Source organism: Nyctibius grandis, chromosome Z (assembly GCF_013368605.1).
Source record: "Nyctibius grandis isolate bNycGra1 chromosome Z, bNycGra1.pri, whole genome shotgun sequence".
NCBI lineage: Eukaryota > Metazoa > Chordata > Aves > Nyctibiiformes > Nyctibiidae > Nyctibius > Nyctibius grandis.
Window position 1 is genome coordinate 78524872 of NC_090695.1, and position 25370 is coordinate 78550241.

The window sequence follows — 25370 nt, forward strand, 5'->3', positions numbered from 1 at the left end:
CATGGGACATAGTCCTCCATGAACTTCTCCAATGTGAGTCCTTCCCACAGGCTGCAGTTCTTCACCAACTGCTCCAGCGTGGGTCCCCCACGGGGTCACAAGTCCTGCCAGCAAACCTGCTCCAGCATGGGCTCCTCTCTCCACAGGGCCACAGGTCCTGCCAGGAGCCTGCTCCAGCGTGGGCTTCCCGTGGGGTCACAACCTCCTTTGGGCATCCCCCTGCTCCAGCATGGGGTCCTCCACGGGCTGCAGGTGGATAACTGCTCCACTGTGGACCTCCATGGGCTGCAGGGGCACAGCCTGCTTCACCATGGTCTTCCCCATGGGCTGCAGGGGAATCTCTGCTCCGGTGCCTGGAGCACATCCTGCCCCTCCTTCACTGGCCTGGGTGGCTGCAGGGCTGTTGCTCTCACACATTCTCACTCCTCTCTTCAGCTGATGTTGTTGTGCAGGTGGTTTTTTCCCCCCTTCTTAACTATGTTATCCCAGAGGCGCTACTGCCATCGCTGATGGGCTCGGCCTTGGCCAGCAGCAGGTCCATCTTGGAGCCAGCTGGCATTGGCTCTGTCGGACATGGGGGAAGATTCTAGCAGCTTCCTACAGAAGCCACCCCTGTAGCCCCCCTGCTACCAAAACCTTGCCATACAAACCCAATACATAAGGGCAGTACAGTTCCGGTCTGTGAAATGAGCCTTCAGAATGGCTTGTGGAAGTGTCTCTGCTCTTCTATGGAATCCAGTATTTCTGTTGTTCTAGACGTGTGGCTGGTTATCAAACCAAGAGTGGTTATTTTTGTGTTATAACACTGGAAATCACAGGCTGCCTGTATACCTTTAACCAGGTGACTTTATTCTTGATTCAAACAATTTAAATTTTATTGCCATCCCTTTCACTTCTGACAGACAGTTGGCAAAGTGCAGTCTTTCCTGCAGCCAAAGGGCTTACCTTTTCAATGGCTAGACTTCCGAATACCCAAATGGTCCATTTATTTTAATGGTGGTTATTTGTGGAGAAGGAGTTGTTTAGTTTTTCTGTAGTACCAATAAAGATGAGCACAGTTTAAACATTTGTGAAGTTTAAGTAGTTCACATCCAACTTTTTAAAGTATGTAACTTATTTTTCTTTGGAAAAAGTCTGCAAGTCTTTTATTTTCCAGTATTTGGGTAATGGTGACTAGTTATACCCTACTAAACTTTTTATAGTTTTTTTCTTAAAATGTTGATTGATTTCCCTTGACCTGCAAAAATGGACAAAGAATAAGGGAGCAAATGAAGAAAAAGTTAATCAGTTTAATACTTGGGCTTTCACATGAAAATGTGAATGGAAACACAGCGTTTGGAACAACTTCCATACAGATGTCTGGAGAGTATATCTGTGTCTGGACTACTGTGGACATACAGTGAAGCCATTCTCAGTAAGCTAAAGAAGACAGCCAATATTTTTTACCTATACCCAGCTTAATAACTTTTGTCAATTTAATTTTACAGTCTTCAGGATTTGGGAGGAACAGGAGGCAGGTTCAAAGGCCATCAGCCCCTGCTTGGTAGCTCAAGCTATAAGAAAGGAAGGGGGCAAGCCATTACACATAAGTAGCTGTAGTTATCTAGCATGATCCGTGTTGTGATTTTACACTTCTCATAAAGTCAACACTTTAGATTTTCCTTCTGAAGTGATGCATACGTTTACATTTTCAACAGTCCCAGCCTCATAGCAGTGCAATTGTAACGGGAGAAACCTGCCAGATTCCAAATTTTTGTGTAAAAGGAACATAAACATGAATTTGTAACATAGATCTGTGTGTGCAAAAAAGAAAATAAATAATTATGTGAAATGTACTTTTTATAAATATATTTCATAGTATGACACTTCCAACAGAAATGGCATGCGCAGTTCTGTAACTGTGAGCCAATTTTTAAGGAATTTTAAAATTGGGAAGACAGCATCGATTTCTGGGATGGGAAGAGGTATGTGCAATGGGGAGAGGCCTAAAGTGAATCTTTTTAAAAAACCCAGAGTAAAAAGTTGAACACTTTGAATTACAAAATCGCTTGAATCTTACAGCTGGTGACTACCACTCTCAGCAGAACTGTGCTAAAAAGAATAGCTCAGCCCAAGAGTTATACATTAAAGCAAAGCAAAATCGATCTGGGGACAGGCATTAAAAGCACTTTTTAAGCTGGAGAATAATTAATGTTTAGAACAGTCTTCTAGGTAATGTCACTGAAACAAAGACATGAGTCATTTAGTAAACAGTTGGGTATTGTTCAGAAAATGCAGTATTAAAGTGTGTCGGGGGTTCGATGAACTTAATAGCCCCGCTCTTAGATGCCTTTGATCTAATGTATCCTAGTTGGGCATCTGTTACTTGATAGCAGGTGTTATTGCTCATAGGGAAAATACTATCAATTTCTCTTCGTTTGTCTGCATTTTAGCAGTCTGAGAGAACAAATCTGTGTTGAAGTGCCCTGAGAATGGCAAAGAGGCTGTGTGTATGGGAATGGCCTCAGCAAACCATATTTTGCCCATCTAATTTCAATCTGGATACTAACTAAGCAGCTGTAATAATGCAGCTCAGAAACTCATTTTAAGTGAAGGGAAAATAATGACCCAAGAGATTGCACGTTTTGTAAATACTTACAGAGGGTGGGGGTTGTCATTTTTTTTTCCACCTAACTTTTGCTATGTGAAACTGGTTACAACGACGTGAATTTTATATCCCTAATTCATGTGCTGTTTAAAATGGCACTGCATTCGTGCTCTGGGGTTCACGTTCTTGGAACTTGAGCATTCTCAAAGCAAAGTCATAGCACTTCTGGAGGATTATGTGAAATGTCAGTTAAAAGTTGTAAGGAAAAAACTAAACAAAAATTAAATGAAAATTTTCAAAGCATTTAACTGGAATGTTTTATTGGTGCTGACAATCTTGTTAAGGCTCAGCTTACAGTATGATGTGATTGGACACTAGTATCATCGTGAAGGTTGTTCAGATGAAATAAGTCTATCTAGCTGTAGATGTGTTTCAAAAACAAGCTGGGTGGGTTGAAGCACATCAGGTGAGTGACATCTAATTGTCAGACTTGTTTCTTTAATAACTAGCAGTACACCACACTTAGTTGAAAGTGAGATGAAATAGGACTGTTCAGGTTATTAACATGGAAAAGCCATGACCAGAGATGTCCTACCTAGGAAGAAATGGAATTTTTTTGGCTGAGTGTTCTTCTAGATATGGGACCAAAGTGCTCTACCAAGAGCTACCATAGGTCTTTCGAAACACCAAAAGCCTCATTGAGACTGGGTCTTAATACTTCATCCACTCTGTTAAGATCTTATTATTCTTTATTATGGATTTATCTCCATTTTCTTCTTCTACATGAAATAAGTATAGAGAATCATAGTCAAAATCTAAATCACAGTAAACTGGACTGTTCTACTTCCAGCGAAGAGAGAGAAGATGCAGAAAATCCTATAAGTTTGTTTCTGAGTTAAAGGAAGAGTTCTTATAGGATGAAAAATACTAATTATTCAGCACTTGTCTGACTACTACGATCTCAGGTCTTTAGAAAGGGGAACCAACACTAAACCAAGGTTGCACTGGAAATCTGGAAAAGTAATGCAGGTGGGAATGACATGAAATTTTTTCTGTATTTTTTTTTACCCATTCCATGCTTTCGCTATTTTCAAGTTGACTTTTGCCTATTCAAAGAAATGGAGTAACAGATCATGTATTTTAGACTCAAAGCTTTCAGACTGCACCTTCTCTTGGCATTCAGGCTGGAACTGAAATTGCATGACTGCTGAAAAAAAACTTGGAGGATGCTTTAGAATATGTTCAAAAGCCACATTTCTTCCAGACTTACCTGAATGAGGGCACTGCATTTGAAAGGGATTCCCACAAGTGTTTACATTAATACTAGTGTGTTTGGGATCAGATACAGCTAAAAGAAATACTTCCTTTTTAATTTTTTAAATAGAAGTGTCATACAGGATGAGAGGAGCCATGACTGCCTGAGGTAACTGACTAATTTTGTAATGGAAGAGGCTACTGACTCTCCAAGGTACAACGAGAAGTATTTTCAAGTGTTCCATGATATAAACACCATGCAGGATTTTACTGGAGCCTTAAAACCTGCAATACTTAGTAGGCAGTCTGCACCATGCGGATGTGGGGGCTATCTTTCATTCTTTCTAGTCTTCTGAGAACACATCCAAGGGACAAAGCCTCAGGAAATACGATTGTCCTTTTAAGGTTAAAGGGTAAATGTATGATCTTGTGATTAGAGCACAGTGTTTGGAGCTGCAGACATCAGCTCTGTTTGTGATTGTGCCAAAAAGCTGTGCAGCCAACCTTTGCATTTCCAGGGTAATCAGGAGATGGGGAATGCACATAATGCAAGGATATAGGTAATCTGTCAATGAGGCTGTAAGGATCCTGGTTGAAAACAGTCAGAGAAAGCCACAACTTGAAGAGGAGGCTGCGGCATGAGTGGCATGCCCTGTGTGACACGGTGGTGGTGGGAATGGCCGTATCTCACCATACGGCTCAACACGTTACAGCTCAGGACTCCGGGTGCTGCGAATGCACATCCCAAAGGCTCTTGTGTCGGCCTGGGGCTGACTGGGTGGCTCACCCACGGGGACTTCCCCTTCCATCGCCGCCAGGAGGAGGCCGGCGAGGCTGAAAGGCTGGCGTGCTGTCAAGCCCCCTTTTTGTTTTTGCCTGGAGGTAATCCACGTATCAAGGTTGCTGCAAGGCTGCAGGTTCTGGAAAGCTCCCTCCGTGTCAGCTGGGAGCATCCTGCACTCGCTCCTGTGACTTTCACTGAACCCAGGCACTCCCGTGGAGTGAGCGGTTTCCAGTTTTTGTCAGAGCGCTCTACAGCAGCAGTACAGGTAGCCCTCCCTCGTCGTGTGCTCTGCTCTCTCCTGCACCCGAGGATGTGGGTCAGTGTCTTCTGTGTGGGGTGCTCCTTTTTTACGTGCTCTTCTCTGCTGGCAGTCAAAACAGAAGCAAAAAGAAAAATAAAAAGAGCTGGGAAACACAGGGGTTAATGCTGTGAAGTCTGTGGGTGCAAACAGGGTTCTGTTAAAAATGAAATGAAATGGGGTGGAGGTAGATAAAAAGAAATCTGAAATAATTGTTCTGTAGAATATGGCCTTTCCACATAGGCAGAAATCTTTCTCTTCACTTCTGTCTGAAGAGTGAGTCAAATAGAGAATCTCATCTCTTAATTAGAAAGAAAAATACTCATCAAACACATCTCATCACTGGAAAGCTAATGATCCACAGCTGCTAGTCTGAAAGGGCAGGCTTTTTTTTCTGAACAGTAGGAAGTGTTAATCATTTTGGATGAGATTTCTTTTTAAAATATACTGTAGTTTGCAAAAGAATAGGATATTCAATATTCCAACTTAAATTATTTTTTGAAGTGTTGTACACCAGGGATAGTGTCATGTGTCTCCCTGAATGATCATTTAATGCCTGTGTCTCTCACTAAGAGTATCAACTGACGTGATGTTGTAAATGGCCGATTCATGCCTGTGACTCTGAAAATCTTGATCTCATGGGGGAGAAGAAAAAAAGTCCTTCTCTGTATTCTTCTGTGTAGGAAATAGCAGCTATATTAAACTGTAACCTTTGAGACTCCCACTTCTCCCTTAAAATAGTTGGCTTGTTTCAGTAGTGATGAGGATCCTTTTTTTAGACAGTTAGAGCCATTATTTCCTTGGAAGAGATCATACCAGATACAGTCCATGTTCCACTGGATGCTTTATAGGCATGGGCAAGTCCCAGAACTGCCCTTTTATACTTGTTCCTTAGCTTTTCTGGATTTTTTTTTTTCTCTATTTTTGTTTAATGGATGGATACATAGGTTTTCATCCCTCTCATGCATGAAGTGAAGTTAAGGTTTCTACATACCACTTCCCTTCTGCCCTCTCCCCCCAGCTATGAGGCCCTTTATGCCTGAGAACAGAGTCCCTGGATTTTCTTGCTGTTCTCCACCAGATTTTGGGTTTGCTCATGTTTACTTAAAAGTTTTGTCTAATACTGAGAATCTGCTTGTTTTCTCCCATGTGCATTTCATGAGTGCGTTTCTCTTCTGGGGAAGATAGATAGTGAGGCCACTTCACTTGCAGTGCCATCACTGTGCTGGTCTTGCACAGCACACATCTCATTTGTGTTGCAAATACTGAGTCCCTGTTTTCCTAGTGCCTGGCTGAGACAGGTGCTGGAAAGGAGGAACTGGTTAAAATTCAGACAGACGAGATGGAAATGAAGCTGGCAGGTCAGCAAAATCATCTATAGGAGATGGCAGGTGTAATATCCACATTTTTGAAAGATGTATCCATACCAATTGTAAAGAGGTCATATCTTAATATAGTATTTTAATGGCGTACAGAGTACAGTACTCTAAGGAATTAATACTCTTAAGGATCATTACTTACTTAGGAACCTCAAGTGAGGAGTGCTTGGATGGGAACTCATTGATGTTTTGGAGTACAGGGTACATGGTGACCGTGTTCCTCACTCTCGAGTCAAGTCTCTATCTCCTGAGACTGTCCAAGTTGCTGTCTTCTTTTCTCTGGAGCTAGGGATTGTTTGGATACTATTTGATTTTCTTTGTGTCTTTCTAACCAAAGTTCAGATGGGACCATAAGAAAGACTGTATGCATTGCCGTTTCTTAACAGATAATCTCTAGTATTTGCTTTTCTGATAGTTGGGTACTGTTGACTTCCAGAGCTCCCTTCAGCATGTATCCATTGACTCAGGACATTTCTGGGGTTAAAGGCTGCAAGGTTTTTTTTGTTTTCCTTTTGAGCTGGGAATTCTGTCGTAAGTTGGCTATATCAGATTTACCACATCAAATCCCCGTGGATCTTGCTCTCAGAAGGGTGGTTAGCAAGCTCATAGAAGAACTCTCAAATTCCATGAGCTGTTGTTTGCTTCTTATTCATTACCATTTCTAACAGATTTCCTTTTAAACTAAACAACCTAAAAAAGGCAGTTTTCTTTCAAATGAAATATTAACTCTTAGAAGTGCCAATATCGTCTCATGTATGTCACACACACTGCTTTTCCAGTTCTTTCAGTATTTATCATATTTGTGTTGCAGTCTCCCTGGACTTCCATATACATAGCATTCAGTGATACAAAGTAGGGGAGTGAGGTAAGTTATCTGATCTTGAGACAGCAGATTACTTAAAATACAGATTTTTTTTCCTTTATGTGGGAGCCTGTGATAAGAGCATTTTGCCTTAGCTCTAAACAAAAATCCAGCAGAAGACTATTAAAATCCCCATTTTCTTCTTACCTGGGTTTATAGACATCTTGGTGACTGATTTGGGACAGTGAGCCTCTTTATTTTGCCTAGGTTTTGCAATGCTTTAGATTTACTAGTTCTGTGGCACAACACCTTCATTCATTTTAGTAGGTAGTAAAACCACAAATACTCAAAAGCTTAACTATTTGGATGAAAAAGGCTTAGCAAGATTTCTGTGTATATATCCAGCTACAGTACATAGTGTGATTTGCTGTAATACCTTCATTCTTGTTTTTTATCATACTATAAGAAAACAAACCCAAATCACGGCTAGAGCTGGCTAAAATAAAAGAGGATTTGTCATAGGGAAAACTAGATGTAAAAATGTTTTTATTTAGACCCCATCTAATCTGATTTTTTGCTAGTTTTCTGTGCAAAAGATTTTTTCAGATTTAGTTGTGATGTTTACTTCTTCTGCTTGTTTGTGTGACATTACTGACCAAGTCCTTTCTTCTAAACAGCAAATTAATTTCTATCCATGGAAATAACTAACCTTCTATTTCTTACCTTGTATTATTAATTTTATTTGCATTATTTTGTCCACACAAGCATTATTTTATGAGAGAACAATTAATATTCCTCTTAGACTACACCATTTTCCTTTTGCAAGAATTAAGGTGCAAAGCAATGAAAAGCATAGCAGTTGTTTCATGCAGGTAAGTGGCCAGTCAGCAAAGTGGTTAAACGACTTTCCTGCCTAAGAAGAGGTAAGTTTCTTTAGAATTGTTTTAATTTGTTGGTCTTAACTGTGCACAAGAGTTTAATGTAATGCTGATTTGAATTACTTTTTTTCCTGCTCTGTCTTCTAGCTTTTTCTTTTTGTGGTCTGGAACTTTGAGCTCTACATGATACCACTGGCTTTGTTGTTGCTGCTGGCATGGAACTACTTCTTGATCGTATCAGGGAAAGATAACAGGCAACATGATACAGTAAGTCTTCTCTACTTCAAGCGCATACATGTCCTTTTCTTTTTTTAACTAGATAAAATTTTGTAACTGAGTTTAAATATGACATCTTTTTGAAAATGTCTCGGTTCACAATGCTCTATGGACAATTTTCGCACCTGCAATTTCATTTTTTCTCCAGCTGTCCAATAAATGTGTCTGTTTTAGTTGAAAATGTCATGTAAAAATACAGTAGAACATGTACTATCCTCAGAATCTGGTTTGTGTGGGAGCAGAGATGAGAGGCTTATCGGTCAGGAGAAGGCAAAGTCTTTGAAAATGGTTTTGTGTGGCTAAGTCCTTATATTGCATTTTTTTATTTCACATATTGAAGTTAAAAGTTAAAATTATTCCAATTTGTTAACAGTTTCAGAATGTATCACATTTTATTGGATTTCACAGTTTATCATTAATATGTTACCATTCATTGAGCTTAATATAAGCCTTTTCGTATTTTCTTCTCTTCATCTAATACCATCATTTAATTAAATCCATGTAGTTGGGATATAAGGTAGCAAACATTTACTAACTGACACTTATTAATAGTAAAAGCATGGTTCAGATTTTCAGAAGTACATGTCAAAAGTTGAATTTTCAAATATCCAGGCAGCTTAAGGGTTTTGCATGTATTTTATTACTGAGCCTTATGAATTTGGTATTTGTATCAGTATTCGTATCCCAAAAGCAGTGTGTGCTGTCTAGGACATTATGATCTGGATGGATAACTGGATGGGTGGAAAAAAAACAAAACTGGTTAGATAATTGATCTCAGAGGATAGTGATTAATGGAGGTTGGTAAGAAGTGGAATACCACAGTGCACAAGGACTTGTCCTGTTGAACAACTCTTATCAGTGACCTGTAGGAGGTGAGAGAGTGCACTCCCATCAAGTTTTGGGGTGACACCCCACCAGGCATGTGGGACCAGTTGATACCCTGTATCTGCCATTCAAAGAGACCTCGGTGGGCTGGAGAATGAGCCAATAGGAACGTCATGAAATTCAAGAAGGAAAAATGTAGAGTCTTGTTCTTGGGGAGGAATAATCCCTTGCAATGATACAGGCTGGGGATTGATTGTCTGGGAAGCAGCTGTCTGAATTGGGCCTGGGCGTCTTGGAAGACAGCAAGGTAAACATGAGCCAGCAGTGTGACCCAGCAGGAAGAGGGCCCCCAGCACCCTGGGCTGCATTAACAGGAGCACAGCCAGTGGATTGAGGGAAGCTATTATCACTGCTGCTAAGCACTTCTTAGACTACATCTAGAATAGTGTCCAGTTTGGGGCACCCCAGTTCAAGAAAGACATTGATTAACTTGAGCAAGTTCAGTGCAGGGCTACCAAGACAGTGAGGGGGCTTGAGCACTTGCCCTGTAAGGAGAAGCTGAGGGAAGTGGGCTTGAAAGAGCCTGGAGAAGAGAAGGCTTCAGGTGACCTGAACAGCAGCCCTCCGCTACCTAGAAAGAGGTTATCAAGAAGGTGGAACTAGGCTCTTCAGAGTGATGTGTGGTGGAAGAGACAACAGGCATAATTTGAAGCAAAGAGCTTCAGACTGGAGAACTCTTTTTGCCGTGAGGATTGTTAAGAGGTGGAAGATTTGCTCAGGAAAGTTGTGCAGGTGCTATTGGAAGCTTTCAGGACCTGACTGCATAAAGCCCTGAGCAACCTGATCTAAACTCATGGCTGACCCTGCTTTGGGCAGGATGTTGGAGGTCCTTTCCAACCTGAATGATCCCATCACCCTAATGTCTAGCAACTGCCATTATTAGTCACCAGAGGAACTGATACAGCCCTTCTCCTGGCACTGATATCACCCATCTACATCACTAAGACTGTTATGCTTCCAAGGGTCATCTGAAATTAAGGGTGGGGATGATAGAGGTATTCCCTAATCCCAAAGGTTGTTACTTTTATGGAAAAAGCCTAAGATCAAGATTTAAAAGATGCATTACTTAAATCATAGCCCTTAGTCTCCTGCTGCCTGAAATGCTTAAAGCTTCTCAACCTGCAGATTTTATGAGTAACTGAAATCCCTTGTGAAAGGAGAGATTTCACTCGTGAGCTGCAATGCACTTCATTTCTCTCTGAAATACCACCTGCCTGTGAAATTAATTAGGTCATGTAACTTTTCTAACAAAATAATGAAGCTATTGATGGGATCTCTGTTGAGGACACCAAATGCTGCTCTAAAAATGTTCCTCTTGCTCAGATTGCTTCAGAACAAGCTATACACCTTATATGAACCAGCCATGTTCTTCCCAAATATTTGATATCTGTGTCATTAATTACTATTTTTTGTTTAGGTTTATCACAAGTAAGTTGAGATCTCATTTTTAATGAATTGAGCTTGGTTATCATCATGGTGAGCATCTGTCTTCTATGAAGTGATCTGCAGACTTATTGGATGCCTTTCTAATTAACTCAAGTGTTCAGTAATATCACAAGTCCTTAGCTCAGGTCATTAGCACAGTATCATTAGATTAGGAGTCGTTTAAATATTTCTGTTTTCCTATGCAGAGTGTAAATATTAACTAAATTAATTAAGCAGTGTTTTCTAGTGGCTAGAGAATGCTTCAGGATTCACGTGATCGGGCTTCTGTTCCCAGGTCTCCAGAGATTCCTTGTGTGCCTCAGTGAAATCATTGATTACTTATCTTAGGAATATCGTCTGTCTTTAGAAGTTACTTTGAAATCCTCAGGCTAACGATAGGACAAAAAGATAAATATTTTTAACTTTTCTTACCCCATTAACACTAGAAAAGGTAGTTAAAAATTGTATGCACTTTATACTTGCTCAATGTCTATGGAAAATACTTAAATTTGGGATCTTCAAAAGCAGCTCAGAGGAGTTAGTTCCCATTGTAATATCCTTACAAGAAAACAATTGTCAATTGTCTCATCAATTCAGGCGTTAGGGGCTGCACTCTTCTGCAAGTCAATGGAATAGTGATCACTGGGTTTCTGTCTGGATACGGCAGATGGGCCAGCCTTAACTCATCCTTGTGTGACTGTCTCTATAGACAAGGTATCACTTTTTGTGTCCTCTTGGGCATCAGTTTCTTTGAAGTAGTTTGGAACTTATTTTCTTGTGGAATAATTCACCTGCCAAACGATTTGTGTTACTCTGTCATAACATGAGCTTGCGCTGCTCGTTTGAGTGCGAGTATGGTTATTTTGCCATTTACTCTGACTCCTAGTGAAGTTATAGGTGCAAGTCCTTTCTTGAATTAAAAGTGCAATGAGACTGGAGCAAGGGGGAGCCCCAAGCGTATTTACTAATAGGAGATACGTCTATTGGAAAGTCCAACAGAGAGGTGAAGCAGCGTATTAGGCGTTATTGCTTTCATGGATTCAGCTGGACTCTCTGTAGGATTGATCATCATTGTGGTTTTCGTCGAGCACTGGCACAAACTTCAAAGAGAAACATTGGATTCCCTATCTTTTATGCATTTAGATCAAAATTAATTGTGTTTCTGAAATATATCCTTTCATGAAATACAAACTCTTGCATTAAATGTTGGTGTAAGCGGATGTAGATAGATGTAGATTTAGTGGACAGTTCTTTAAACGAATCTGTGAGAATTCAGAACTGATCTAAAATGAATGCACTTCTGTCATTGAGTCATGTGGCAACTATAAAAAATCACAGAATAAATATTTCCTTCCAGTATTAAGCAAGGAAAAGAAATCACTAAAATGGCATTCTTAATGCCTTCCACTGAATTTTGCAGTAACATTTTTGCCTGAAGCTTATCCAGCTGCTTTCTCCAAGGATCCTTGCGCTTCCTTATAATTGTACTCCTAAATATCTGACCTCACAAAATAATTTATTTTTAGCACAACTGCTGTTCTCATCTTAAACCATCACCATCTAAACACACAAGACTCGAACCGAATGGATCTTAACTGCTTTTATGTTTTTTTCCCCTACCTTTTTTAGCATCTTTTTCACATCTTCTGAGGGAGAGGAGAAGTACCAACTGCTGCCACTTTTGTGTCCCCACTACCCTCTGCTCCTCGTCACCCGCGCTGGATCCGTGCGGTGGGGAGCAGCACGGAAGTGCTGCCCGTACACGTTGCCAGCCCTGTGCCTATGGCAGGTACAGGGCAGCAGAGCATGGCATGGTGACAGACCGCTCAGGATACTCGGGGAGAACAAGGGTAGAGGGAGAGCAAAGGACTGGCTTATTTCATAGCAACCTTGACTTTCTGGGAGCCCCAAATCATATCTTACAATAGATGGACGAACAGAAAAGTTCATCCCACATGGCTATAATTGAAAGATTTCTAGATATATCCAAACTAACAGAAAGTATGCTGGGGTTTAAAGCTTCTTTTCAGTCTTTTTAAGAAACTACTTAATATTTTGATGTTTTCAAATGTGTTGTACAAAAAACCCTCACCTTTATAGCTTGGAGAAAACAGCAGCACTGCTATCTGGGGTCTTCTTTTCACTTGTATTTCTAAGCAAAAGTCACAGTTATTAGAACTGCATGAATTTAGCGGGAAAAAAAAAATCTCTTTCTTTTTTCCTGCTTTTCTACTTCAGGCTGTGTTCTGACTGCCTGCTGGAGCTGCCTAAGTTAAGGAATGGTCAGATAATCCCTCAAAGTGATTAAAAATGTTCCCACTCTCCAGCTGCTCTTGTCCCCTTCCTTGAGATGAAACAGTTGATTGTGTGGTTGGAGTGTGTCATATTGTGAATTAAACCTGGTTTGCATAGTTATCCATTTATTTTTTTCCCCTGTGTATGTAAGCCTGACTGCCACAATTAGGACAAATTGTGACAGTCTCTTGGCTGTTGAGCCGTAACACTCAACTGCTGTAACAGGCACATTGGATCTCCACTGGTGACACTGCAAGTTCTTGTTCTTACTTGACTAAATAGGTAGCAGACAGGGAGCCCAGGCCATCTTCTCCTTGATCCTACCAGTGAGGAGGAAGGTCTGGAAGAGGAGTGGACAGATCTGGCAGGTCAACAACAAGTTGCACAGCTGTTATTGACAGCATGGACTTGTTTTTTACAACTGTGGGATCCTCCTTGAGGATTGAGGATTGCTAGGAAGAGGAAGATCCACCTCACCAAAGTAGGGCAAAGTCTTTCCCAGAAGGCTGGCCAACCTGATGGGGAGAGCATTAAACTAGAAACTGTGGGGGAGGAAGTTGACGATGACCCACAATCAAGTGAGGAAGTGGTGGTCTGAGTCGGCAAGCAAAAGGTGCAGGGTGAAGTGGACAGGAGGGACCTCAAAACCAACCAAACAGGGCAGAGGGGTCTGACCCCAGATGTAGGCTCACAAATAAGGGAATGCCACTCTGGAAGAGGGTCTCACACCCTTTCTGAGAATCCAGCATGCCAGGGGGTCTCTTCCTGAAGTGCTTGTACATTAGTGTGCACAGCATAGGAACCAGCAGGAGTTAAGAGGTCCACGTGCAGCTACATGTATGCATGATCATGGAGATGTGGTGGGATTGCTCTCACAACCATCATGCAATGGATGTATACTGGCTCTTTAGTCAGGACAGGCTGGGAAGGTGGGGAGGATGAGTTGCATTTCAGCCCAGCAAAGGGAAGATAATGAAGGGATCAGAGCATCTTGCATACAAGGAGACGCTAAGCAAGCTGGGACTGCTCAGCATGGAGAAGATGAGGCTCCAGGGGGATCTTGACGATATGTATAAGTACCTGAAGGGTGCAGAAGAAGAGAGAGATAGGCATTTCTCAGTGGTGCCCAGTGACAGGACAGTATCAATGGGCACAAACTGAAATATGCAAAATTCCATCTGAACACAAGAAAGCACTTTTACTGTGAGTGTGGTCACACCCAGAACCAGGTTGCCCAGAGAGGTTGTGGAGTCTCCATCCATGGAGATACTCAAGACCTTACTGGACGTGGTCCTGGGCAACCTGCTCAGAGATGACCTTGCTTGAGTAGGGGGGCTGGACTTTATGATCTCTGCTTGAGTAGGGGGGTTGATCTCAAGATGTCCCTGCTAACCTCTGCCACTCTGTGGTTCTCTGACTGGAGGTACTAATCTTTCTCTCCTTTTGTTCTATTATTCGTTAGGGTTTTTTTCCAAGCAATTTAAAATTTCATAGAAGAACAATGCACATGCCTGGAGTTACCTGTGAATATTCTTCTGCCATATATACCCTTATGGAGAAGAGGTTTAATCACTTCAATTCACATCGTGCATTTATAGTTAATACTTAGAGCCTTTAAGGAAATATTAAATAGCTAATTTCCTCTTGAAGTTTCAAGTTGCACATGTCATTGCATAGAAAATGATGGTGAGCAGCTGGGAGTTAATGTGCCATACACAAATTCTTATGAAACTATAAAATAGATTATATACACATATTATTAATCTTCTAAGAGTGATAGAAAATGGCACAATACATCTTTTGATTTCACTGGAGATTTTTCGTGAGATAGGTGTTTATGACTTATGTTTCTAGAGTATATGTTTGTATTAAAAATTAGAGCTGGACATGTTTAGGATGAAGTTTTGAGAAACTAAACAGAAGAAAAATAACTTTTGTTAAAGACAACCTTGAGATTTTAAACAGTTTCTGTGGGTGCTTTTTACACAGTCCTCCAATATGGCATGTATATTCAGATTTTTTATTTATCTTTGTGTGTCTTCTGGAAATTGCCACATGAAGAAAAACAAAACGAGGAATGGGAAGAAGGTTGCTTACGAATATATCCGTCTCACTGGATGGTTTCTTTCCTCAAGAAAGGGTGGTAAGCATGATGACCTTGAGTTGGTTGTGCAACCCCAGCTCAGCTGCAGCTAGAAGAGCTTCCCTGATTAGAGTCTTTCTTCTGGGGGCAAGGCAACAGTGTCTGTCAGAGGTTTTGGTGCATTGTTGCTGCTCCTGTTTGGGGCAGAGAGTGCCACTTTGCTGAACATTCAATACAGACACCAGCCCCACCAGGAAGGTGCCTGACTCTAACCACCTGTTCCCCTGCAAATTGAAAACTGAGTTACCAAGCAAATAAACAAGGTAGTAACCTCAGTTTTCTGTGTTTCTTCACATTATGGTCTGAAAGCGTGGAAGCATGAGTCCATAAAGTTTAGTTTGAAAGGGTTTCATCTGCAGGTGAATACAGGACAAACACCAAGTTCTTCAGATCCATTGCCTGTGCAATATTGAGTTTTTTTGTGCTTGGAAGTCCAGAAGTCCTCTTCTGCCAGGGAATCGGAAGTGATTTCTAGCTGAGGACTAAATTCTTGCTATGAATTTATGCCAAAAATAAATATCATTGTCCCTGTATTCTAGCTGGAGAGTGTCTGGAATACGTTATTTGCACAAGATGGTACAAAAGGGTATTGTCAGGCTGGCAATTACAATCTGACTTCATTCTGACTGTACTTTCCTGAGAAGTTTTGCCTCTGGACTGATAGCAACAGCAACAGCCACAAAATCTCCAAAACACGAGGTCTGGTGAGAGAACACAGAGTTAGGCATAGAGCAATATGTGTGTAAAACTAGTCTGATTTATGAGACGTCTAAAAGTAAGGAAAATACAGTTGTTTTTATAGAATGACTTTCAGCGTTATGCAGAAAGGATTTTATGTTATATTTGCTAACCACTAACTGGAGTTATGTTCTCCTCTGCACCTCAAAATAGAAAGTGACTCTCGTTCTGTTTCTGCTTGAGCCAGATGGCGATCAGCACGTCACTCTGAACGGTGCAGCAAAGTCCACGAGCTTCTCTTAAAACGTGCAGCCTGCCTTACTTCTGCCAAATTAATCAGAATCGTAAACTTGCTCTCTGTTTGTTATCATCAATAAATTAAGTTAGAAAGGCTTTTGCAAACAGGTCATCGTCTGTTTGTGCATTCAGTCTGGGTGCTGTCAGAGCACAAAGACCACAGGCAACACGTGCCTGAATATTAAGTAGTCTGCTGAGAACCATTGCTGTCTTCATGCAGCTGTTTGTTCTTTCTATACGATCCATATAGTCAGGGACGAAAAATAAACTATAGTGCCCCACTGTGGGACAGGGGTTCTTTTTTAATAAATCAGAAGAGAAACATGAAAATGTCAGCTTAATCAAGCATTTAAATTTTATTAATCAAGTCTAATTTTTATGAGTGCAAATAATCGCTGAAGCTGGACAAATTTGCTCTAGATTGCATCAGAAACATAATTTTAATATTTAATGGCCTGCTGAATTTAAATGGAGAATTATCTTTATGAAACATGCTCTTCATAATTTGCCATTAAATGAGAAATGAACAAATCAACATAAATCTTACATAAAGGTTATTTAACTAAGTGTTGGTACTATAAATATTTTAAATGCATTATGCACTAATTTAACAGTCACACACTATATAAAGATATAAGTTGAGCAGAAAGCTTTTCTCTCCTGCAGCATAATAGAATGTAATACTGCAAGTGGCTGTCTGGGCTACAGCTAAAAGAGACTGTCCACGCCGCAATTATAATCCCTGTGTCAGAGGTTTACATACAGTATCAGAGTATGTAGTAACCCCTTGCTAAAACGGTACGTGGCTGTTCTCATCCCAGTAGCAGGTACAAAACCCAAATGCAGTACAGAATTGGAACATTTTGTCTGGTTTTGGGTCACCTGGAGACAAAACACCAAAACCAAAACCCCACCCTAGATATCTCAAGCATTTGAAAAAAATCAGATTTTTTCTATCATAAACCAATTGATTTTTTAATTTAAATTTTGCCACATTTTTTCAAATATATTCTTCTAGTGTTGTGGGCATCTAAAATAAAATTGAAGTTCACTGCACATAGAGGCGTTTTTTCTATGAGACTTCTAATGATTTTTTTTTTTTGCATTTGCATCAAGATTTACATGGCAACAAGATTCACTTGACAGGTTGTAGTGGCTATTATAAATAATCAATATTATATAAACTAACATCACTGTAGTTTCTAAGAGAAATTCCCATGGTCATGTGAGATTTTTATTCACCTTTGGCTTGGTTTTCTTTTGCTTTAGCACATTTTAATTCAGCCTAGACTTTCAGAACTTTGGGATTGTACTGCAGTTTTAATGTATTCACCAAAACGTATCAATACCTGGAAAAAAAATTAAATTTTAACTGAAGTTACAATAATATGTGTATTACATTGTTATGTAAAATACCTAACATAGCTTTTTTCTACCAAAAAGCTTGTCAGCTCCAAATTTGAATGTAATAGACTGTGTCACACCCGCAAGCTTAAAATTATTTGGATAAAAGCTGTTTTACAAGAGAAACATATGTGGTCCTACTGGAATCTGAAAACTATTTGAATAGAAGTAGTAATAACAGTGAAAACTGATACTGAACCATTGTGTTGTTAGTAAGATAGTTTATCATGAGGTTTTGCCCAAGAATTCTGGCTCACAAAATTTTGTGAAGGTGTTATTTTTAATAGTCCTGCGTAGAAAAGTTGCCGTTGATATTTAGCCAAGCAAAGAATGTTATTTTCGTTCTGCTGAACTAAAAATGAAGCATTCTAAGAGAGAGCTGGCATTTCCAGTGTACAGTACATGTTGAAGCCTTTAGATGGAGACATACTTCAAATAAACACCTAATATTCAGTTCCCAGTGCATTGCATAAATACAAGAAAGAGCTAAAATAAATGAGAACCAAATACTGAGGAAATAAAGAGAAAAAGGCCTACTACTTGTGCCATTTTTATGTTAAAAATGACTTAGTCTTAACTGCATTGGCAACTGAATATTGAGGGCATATAAAGCTGACAACAGGAAAAAGGTTACATGTTCTTGTATAATAAACTGTATTTACTGCCCACGCATGTTGCCAAGAAATTTATTATACTGCAAATAAAAATTCTGTTGTTGACATTACAGAACTACATGTAATCAGTAGCATGCATCAAAAGGCATCAGATGATAGCCATATTAAAGTCTCTTTTCCTATTAAGAATCAGACTAAATTACAGCATGAGCACTTCCCAGAATAAGCTAACAAAATGCATTCTGTAAAAAGAAATAATTGTATTTGAGTGTCTCTGTAAAAATCAGGAAGTATTTCAACAGTAAAGTACTAATGCTTTTCTTTTTAGTCTGCTGTCTTCTGTACTGCAATATATTCAACCTTACTGGCAAGCTTATCACACTAGTTATTATTACATCTAGTGGTTCAGTTATCTTGATGATTACTGCAGATGAAATACCCCAAGGTCAAAACATTAATAGTATAGATCAGGATTGGTTGTATTCCAGATATACTACACTCTTAAATCAGAATCTGTTAATTTGATTTTTATTTTCCTTATAAATGTGGTATAAAAAAGGTGGACATTTTAATTAAGCTGTATCTCCTGTAAAGTTTCTCCTCAACAGTTCTGTGAGAGAAGCAGACATCATGTTTTGAAACCGAGCACAAAACCGCTTCTGTAGCAGGCGTATAGATGATGGACGTCTTTGCTTCAACTTGACGTACCTGGAAATGACCTGAGAAAGCCCAAGTGATTTTATGCATCCTTCTTAATCTGTACACATTGCATGATTTTATATTACATTTACACGTAAACATTGAAGTGAGTGGCACACAAGCATACAGTACAGTTTATGTCTGGATAGTATGAATTAACTTGAAATCCAAACAGTCCTGAACAGTGCAACTCTGACCATAGTCGTTGCACATCCAAAATGCGTTTAATGCAGAACGAAATCTCATTCTCTCTTTTATTTTGTCGTATGAATCCTAGTATCTGCATGTGAAAACAGAAATGTCTGCAGATACGTTGACACCATAACATGTGATATAGCATAAAAAGTGTTTTCTTTTGTTTTTCATTTGAAACCACCTGTTTGAAGGACTACATCAAGTAAGACACAGGCAAATCTAGAGAAGTGCTAATGAGGAGGGCATTGCTTCGCATTGAAGAAAAGTATTAAGGTAACAGTCATGAGGGTTATCTGCAGAGGTAGTGCCTCTCCCGTTTATTTTTTCTTTATTTTGCATATTAGTGCAGAGCAGATATCTGGTATTATTAACATGTAAAGACCTCAGAGTATCTTCTGTGCAGGTGTTTCTGTTGGATCAGTCAAAGAACTTAGAACAGAAGACAATTCATGGAGTTACTTGCAGTTTGCACATTTTGTATGAGAAACAGCAGGCTGATACTAAGAGAGAAGGACCTTCCATTAGAAGTGTTCTTAAGTTTCAATGTGTCATTTTTCAACGGAGTCTTTAGATTCAGGAGGTATTTTAAATTTCTCTGCAATCGTGGAGTTTTGATTCAACGTGCTTGTAAATAACTAGAGTCCAACCATATTTTGCAGGTGTTAAGGTTAGAAGTAAAAACTAATTATTTTCTCAGAAATCCTATCCTGTTTGTTAGTCAATAGATCATGTTTAGATTAAATTCAAGCTGTACTTTATTGTCAGCTTCCTCAGCAGACTGCGTTCTAGCCCACAAACACTGGGTTTTTCTTTGGCGTGCAGAGTTGGTGGTTGTGCTTCCTTCGGGTAACGTGGTATAACATAGCTGCGCACCATCACTGCTGCGACAGAACAGACGCTCCGCTAATCTCCCTCGGATTACCGGTTGTACAATATTTATATACCGAGTTCCTCAAAGAGGGTGGGAATGGATCAGGAACAATGGCAGTACGTAGGAATTAGACTGCACGTTCCTTCTGATTAATAAGCTTTTAATGGGGCTGTTTTGCACAGGCAGGATCTTACTTTGCAGCATTTAAACATCATCTGCTTACTGTGTGGCCATGAAGTAGCTGACATACCGTATTTGAGGCCGTCTACGTGTGTTTTTTAAAATGTCATCTGTATTAGTATTACATTCAAGGGACAGTACCAAGAAACAGGTTCTTTCAAGACCTTCTACCAGTATGCGGCATATAAGTCTGTGACAAGTGACATTACAGAAGGTCATGTCACTTCTAACTGCTTGCATTAGATCTTTCTGATTTCCCCAGTGTCCTTCCTTTGTTTGATTAATACTACTTGATTTCAAGCAAGGTATCGGAAGGCATAATTTAGAGTGAGTATTCTAGGGGCAATCTTTGATTTTTGCCATGGAACTTTTAATAAAATAACTCTAATGTTTCTTTTTATCTTCATATGCTTTTTCCTGTCCTCCCTCTTTCCTCTCCCTCCTTCCCTGTCTCCTCCCTCCCCCCATCATACCTCCCCCAGGTACAATGCTTGACACAGAGATCCAAATAACTACTGTGTTCCTTCAAACCAAAGCAGCACATGTGCACTTTGTTTGAATAGCAACGAGGCAGAATCAAAGGAGAAAAAATTCCATTGTGCATTTTTTTCCTATGGTATTCTTACTGCAATGTTAAACCGAAATCTGTTGCTCACGTTCGCCGAACCTCTCTTGAACAGCCTTGCTTTGTTCTGCAGAAATAGATTGTACTTCAGTATACAGCTTTTGTAAGGCTTCAGCATATTGATTCTTCATATATCATAAGATTATGAAGAATCTACTTTCCTTGTTTTAATTTGTGTCAAAGTTCTGAAAACACTTGTTTTGGTGGTTTAATAAATTGTATTATTGTGTCCGTATTGTCTGAATGTTCATGGTTTTTTTCTTTTAACTCTTCTTCTGAATTTCAAGACAAATGAAAGCATGGGCTGTATTTCATATACTTTAAAGAATCATTTATGAATCTTGGGCATAGGAACACTTTTACTACATTTTATTTTGCTACAATAATTGAATTCTGTTTTCCTTTCTGGACAATTCAATACTCTAAAGCTCAATGTAATTGATGATATGACTAACCTAGAACAAGAGCATAGACTAGTGGTGGCTTTTGAATTAAAAAAATGGAGTAGAGGAGCTGGAAATCTGGGCTCGGTCCTGGGCTTCAGGCAATTTCGAAGGACCTCTTATATCTTTTGAACAAGTTTACATTTTGCTGCTCTATGGAAGCTTGTAAAGTAGTTGGAGATCATTAGACGGGGAAATAAAAAATTGAGAGTTTGAAGTTTTGTTATCCGTATAATTTAGAATGGGTATTGTCATGCAAGTGATTTCAGTGCGGTGCCATCATTTGCAACAATTTTAGAGGTTTCCAATTCAACTAGTTGTCTCCATGCTAACTTTAGCACTAATGTGAGATAGGCATTCTGCTGTTCAATCCTGTCAAGACAAGGAATATCTGGATGTACATAAAAGAGATCTTTAAGTGTCTGGGGTATATTAATGTTGAACGTAAGAGACCTAGTGAGTTTAGTCAGCTCAGGCGTAGGCAGGATCTGAGTCAACAAATTCAGGTTTATACCTTGGGCTTTAGTCACCTAATGATGTAATTACGGACTTTTTTGCATGGGGCAAAACTGATTTGAGAGGGTTTCCATCTCACTGCAGTCCTTAACAGCTTGTTTTTGTCCTCTCTTCTCAGTTCACTGTTGTCTCAGTAGAGCTGATGCCAGCGTTTCTGGGGCTGCTCAGTAAACTGGGTTGCTGAAACCACAGGCATTAAAAGTTTTAGGGTGGGGGTTTTTTAAGAACTCGATCAGTCCAGTGATGTACTTTACAGCTCAGCTCCCCAGACACTTGGAACAGCACAGGGAAGATGACAGTAAGCTGCCAGGAGAGGAGAGGAACAAGGAGGTGATGCAGCTGCATGGGAGACTGAAAATGCCTTTTCTTCTGCAGAGAGGTCCGTGAAGATAAGACCTCTCAGACACCTTCAAATGGGATGGGTAAAATGGCGTGCTGAGCTAAGCAGCAGCTGGCAAGCATTTCAACAACAGGCTCTCAACATTTCCCTCTCCCCATGCTGAGAGATATGACCTTCCCAAACTCTCTGGGCACTGTCTGATCCCCTTTCTTTAAGAAATGGGGCAGAGCTGGCTGAAACAGGAGACAGGAGAAACTGGTGAAGGAGGCTGCTTCTTCATGGATAGTGGCTAGAGCCCAGCCTTGATTCCTTCTTCAGCCTGAGGGGATTCACAAATACATCTGCCTGGCTGGCATCAGGTCAGAGGCTGCAGAAGATTCATTCAGTCAGGCTCCTCCTGCTAAAACTCTTCTTCGTGGCAGGAAAGAATTCAAGACTATTTGTTCCTTAATTGCTTGGGTCATGCTTTTTCCTTGTACTGTGGAGATGCTCACGCTTTACAGTTTCTTTGTGTTTCTAGTCTTTCTTTTGATTCTAAGCTCAAGGACAGAGCAGCCAGTGAAGAGAATAGGAGACTCCTTCCTAACAGCCTTGCTGTTAGAGGTGTTTTGGGACTGGGTTCAAACAAGTATGAGCAGCTGGAACTGGAAATGCTTTCAACTGTGCAGTTGACTTGCACATATGCAGAGTGCTTTACTGTACGTGGATGTTAAACCAGTCTAGGTGGTGTTTACATTTTGCATGGGCCCATGTAACGTGATTAACTGGGATCTTCTTGATGGTTGAGCTAACTCAGAGAAAGCCATCTAGTACACACACACTTCTCTATTTTAGCTTCTTCTCTTTCCTGAATTTGGCTCTTGGATCGTGTTAAAGTCCCTTTAGTTCTTGGACAGGAATTTGAACTTGATGAGAGTATTCTTGCAGCTGTGTTTGGGGGGGTGATTATGAAGTTACAATTTTAATGTGTTGTCTTAAATGACAAGTACACTAAAACCGTTTGTAGCTTCACCTATATAATAAAGTGAACTATCATATTAGTTCATGGCAAGTCTGTAAAATAGGCCAAAGTATTAATGTTCCATATCAACGAGTTTTTCCTTCTCTTGTCCTCTTCATGCATATTTTATAATACATAGTATACACTTTTCGCATCCATAATACGACACTGGGCTAGGTGGATCTTTGCTGACCTTCATTATGGCTGTTCTTATATCTGAATAAATACTTACATATAAATACTGATATAAAGAGCCACGTTATTTTCTGCTTATAAGGAGGTACAACTTTATTTCAATTCTACCAGCAGAGAATTTTCCCCGTAGGGTAGGCTGAAGACTTGATCACAATGTTATGAGAGAGATTTGTGAGTTTTTAAGTCTGAATCTGCTACTGACCATCTTCGGAAAGTCATTTAATCTCTCTGTAAACTAGATTGAATAGTGGTTCATATCATGCACATGTTGTGATTAATAATTATTAATATTTGTCGAATGAATTGAATGTATGTGTATATTTTATACTGTTAGACTGAAAAGACTGTTTAGAAGGAAAAACACATAGATGCAGACATGTGGCAACTGCAGCTAGCAATGAATGTGCAGAAAGTTAGATGCACAGATTGTATGAAATCACTATTAAGAAACACAGTGCTAATGCTGGTAGAACATAGGGTATATATCATTGTTGTAGATCATAAGGAGATAAGCTAGTATGAATTTATTCCCAGGTTTGTATTCTTCAAAAATCTCTTGGTGAATGCTGTAAATTCTACTAAAAATAATGCGCATTTCTGTAGGTAACAGTAAATTTAAAGCAAGCATTTGTGTGTGCTGCATAGGCACCAGTGGAGCTGACAAAGGATGCCTTTAGTTAAAGCAATCATACATTGAATTTTGAACTACCTTTTAAAAACTTAAATTGTCAAGCAAGCATTTTGTACAGGAAGGGGATTCAGTATGTAATTCCCTAATGTAGGTCAATTAAAGCTATAACACTTTCCTAAATTTGAATCTGTAGATCAAGTGTTTTTTCGTAGTTGTACATTTTCCATCTGTGCATTTATTTCAAATGTTAATAAAGTTTTCATCCGCAAAAGGTTTAGAATTGACAGAACAGAACTCTTCCTTTTTAAATCATGACAACTACTACTGTTTCTGTCTGCAGGTAGTGGAGGACATGCTAGAGGACGAGGAAGAAGAGGATGACAGAGATGACAAGGTAATTATCTTTCCTAGCACTTGGGTATCTGGGGATGGGAGAATTTAGACATGACACTGTTTTTACAGACAGTTAAAAAAGGAGTTGAAGTGTTTTAGTCCAGAAAATTGGACAGAGCTGTTTATCATCCTAACAATGCTACAGTGTTGCAGGAAAGGATAGAGGACTATAAATCCTGCCTTTTTTTTTTTTTTTCTTGGTCCAGAGCTGGGTCAAATATTTTTTCTGCCAGGAACAAAAATAATTCAGCCTGTCTGGAACTTGATAGCTCTTGTGAAGATAACTGCAGTGACAACTGTTTTTGAAGGACAAAAATTTGTCCTGTCTTGAGTATTACAAATAGGGCTGCACTTTAGGTGAAAAACGATGTAAAAATAGCAACTCCATAATGGTTAAAGATGAGATATTGACATCTATAATTTTCAATGAATTGCTTGGTAGAAGAATGGCTGAAATGTTTTGCACTCTGTATGACATTTAAATAATCACAATTCTCATAGACGTCCACCTGATTTGAAGTTGGCATTGCGGCCAGGCAAGCCGGGAAACTGTGGCAGCTCATTCAGCTGTTTGAGCAAACAGTTTGGAGGCTGCTGGTTGGGTTGAGGATTGCAACCACAGTAAATAACAGCTCATTTCCACATCTTATTGAGCCAAGCTATGGGACTGCTTGGATTGGTTGTCCCCCAGGGAGAGGGAAAAATCAGAGAGAAGAAATTAGAATGACCTTGCACCACTGAAGCAATGGCTGGCGCTGGCGGGACAGCTTTCTGGTGAGACGAGCGCAGTGAAGACAGCCCTGTTGTTGCTGGCATTTTCATACCAGGAAGGTGGTATTTGTGGAAGAAAAGGGAAAAAAATAGATAATTTTACAAGAACTCTGAATTCAAATACAGATTATTTTGACCTTCACAGATGTTCCCCCACTTCTGTTGTAGTAAAGCAATGATTTTTTTTTTCAAGAGGAGAAAAACAGTGTATCTTAATTTATGCCCTTGACCTTTGTTTCTAGTTGAGATGTGCAGTTATACACCACTGTAAGAATTCATATGCTGGCAGCAGCATTTGAAATGTCAGAAAATTCGCTGTGATTAGTTAATCCCCTGAATGATTTTTTTTCTATTAGCTAACACCTAAGTTCTGAGAGATTATAAAAAAATGAGTATTTTACTCATTCCATTGCCAGCTCAAACATTTTACAACTGACAGAAAGTTATTATGTGAAATTCTTCTATACATCACTTAAATTGTTAGCTACATCATTTCGGAATCGGCAAACACT

At 39.7% G+C, this 25370-nt stretch overlaps 1 protein-coding gene across 1 annotated transcript in view; it reads left to right on the plus strand.

The window, feature by feature from the left end:
• Positions 1–25370, plus strand: part of MCTP1 (multiple C2 and transmembrane domain containing 1) — a 276216-nt gene that overhangs the window by 214258 nt on the left and 36588 nt on the right. Inside the window, exons 16-17 of the mRNA XM_068422462.1 lie at positions 8130–8249; positions 24035–24088. Coding sequence (XP_068278563.1) covers positions 8130–8249; positions 24035–24088 — 174 coding nt within the window. The remainder of the gene's footprint in view (positions 1–8129; positions 8250–24034; positions 24089–25370) is intronic.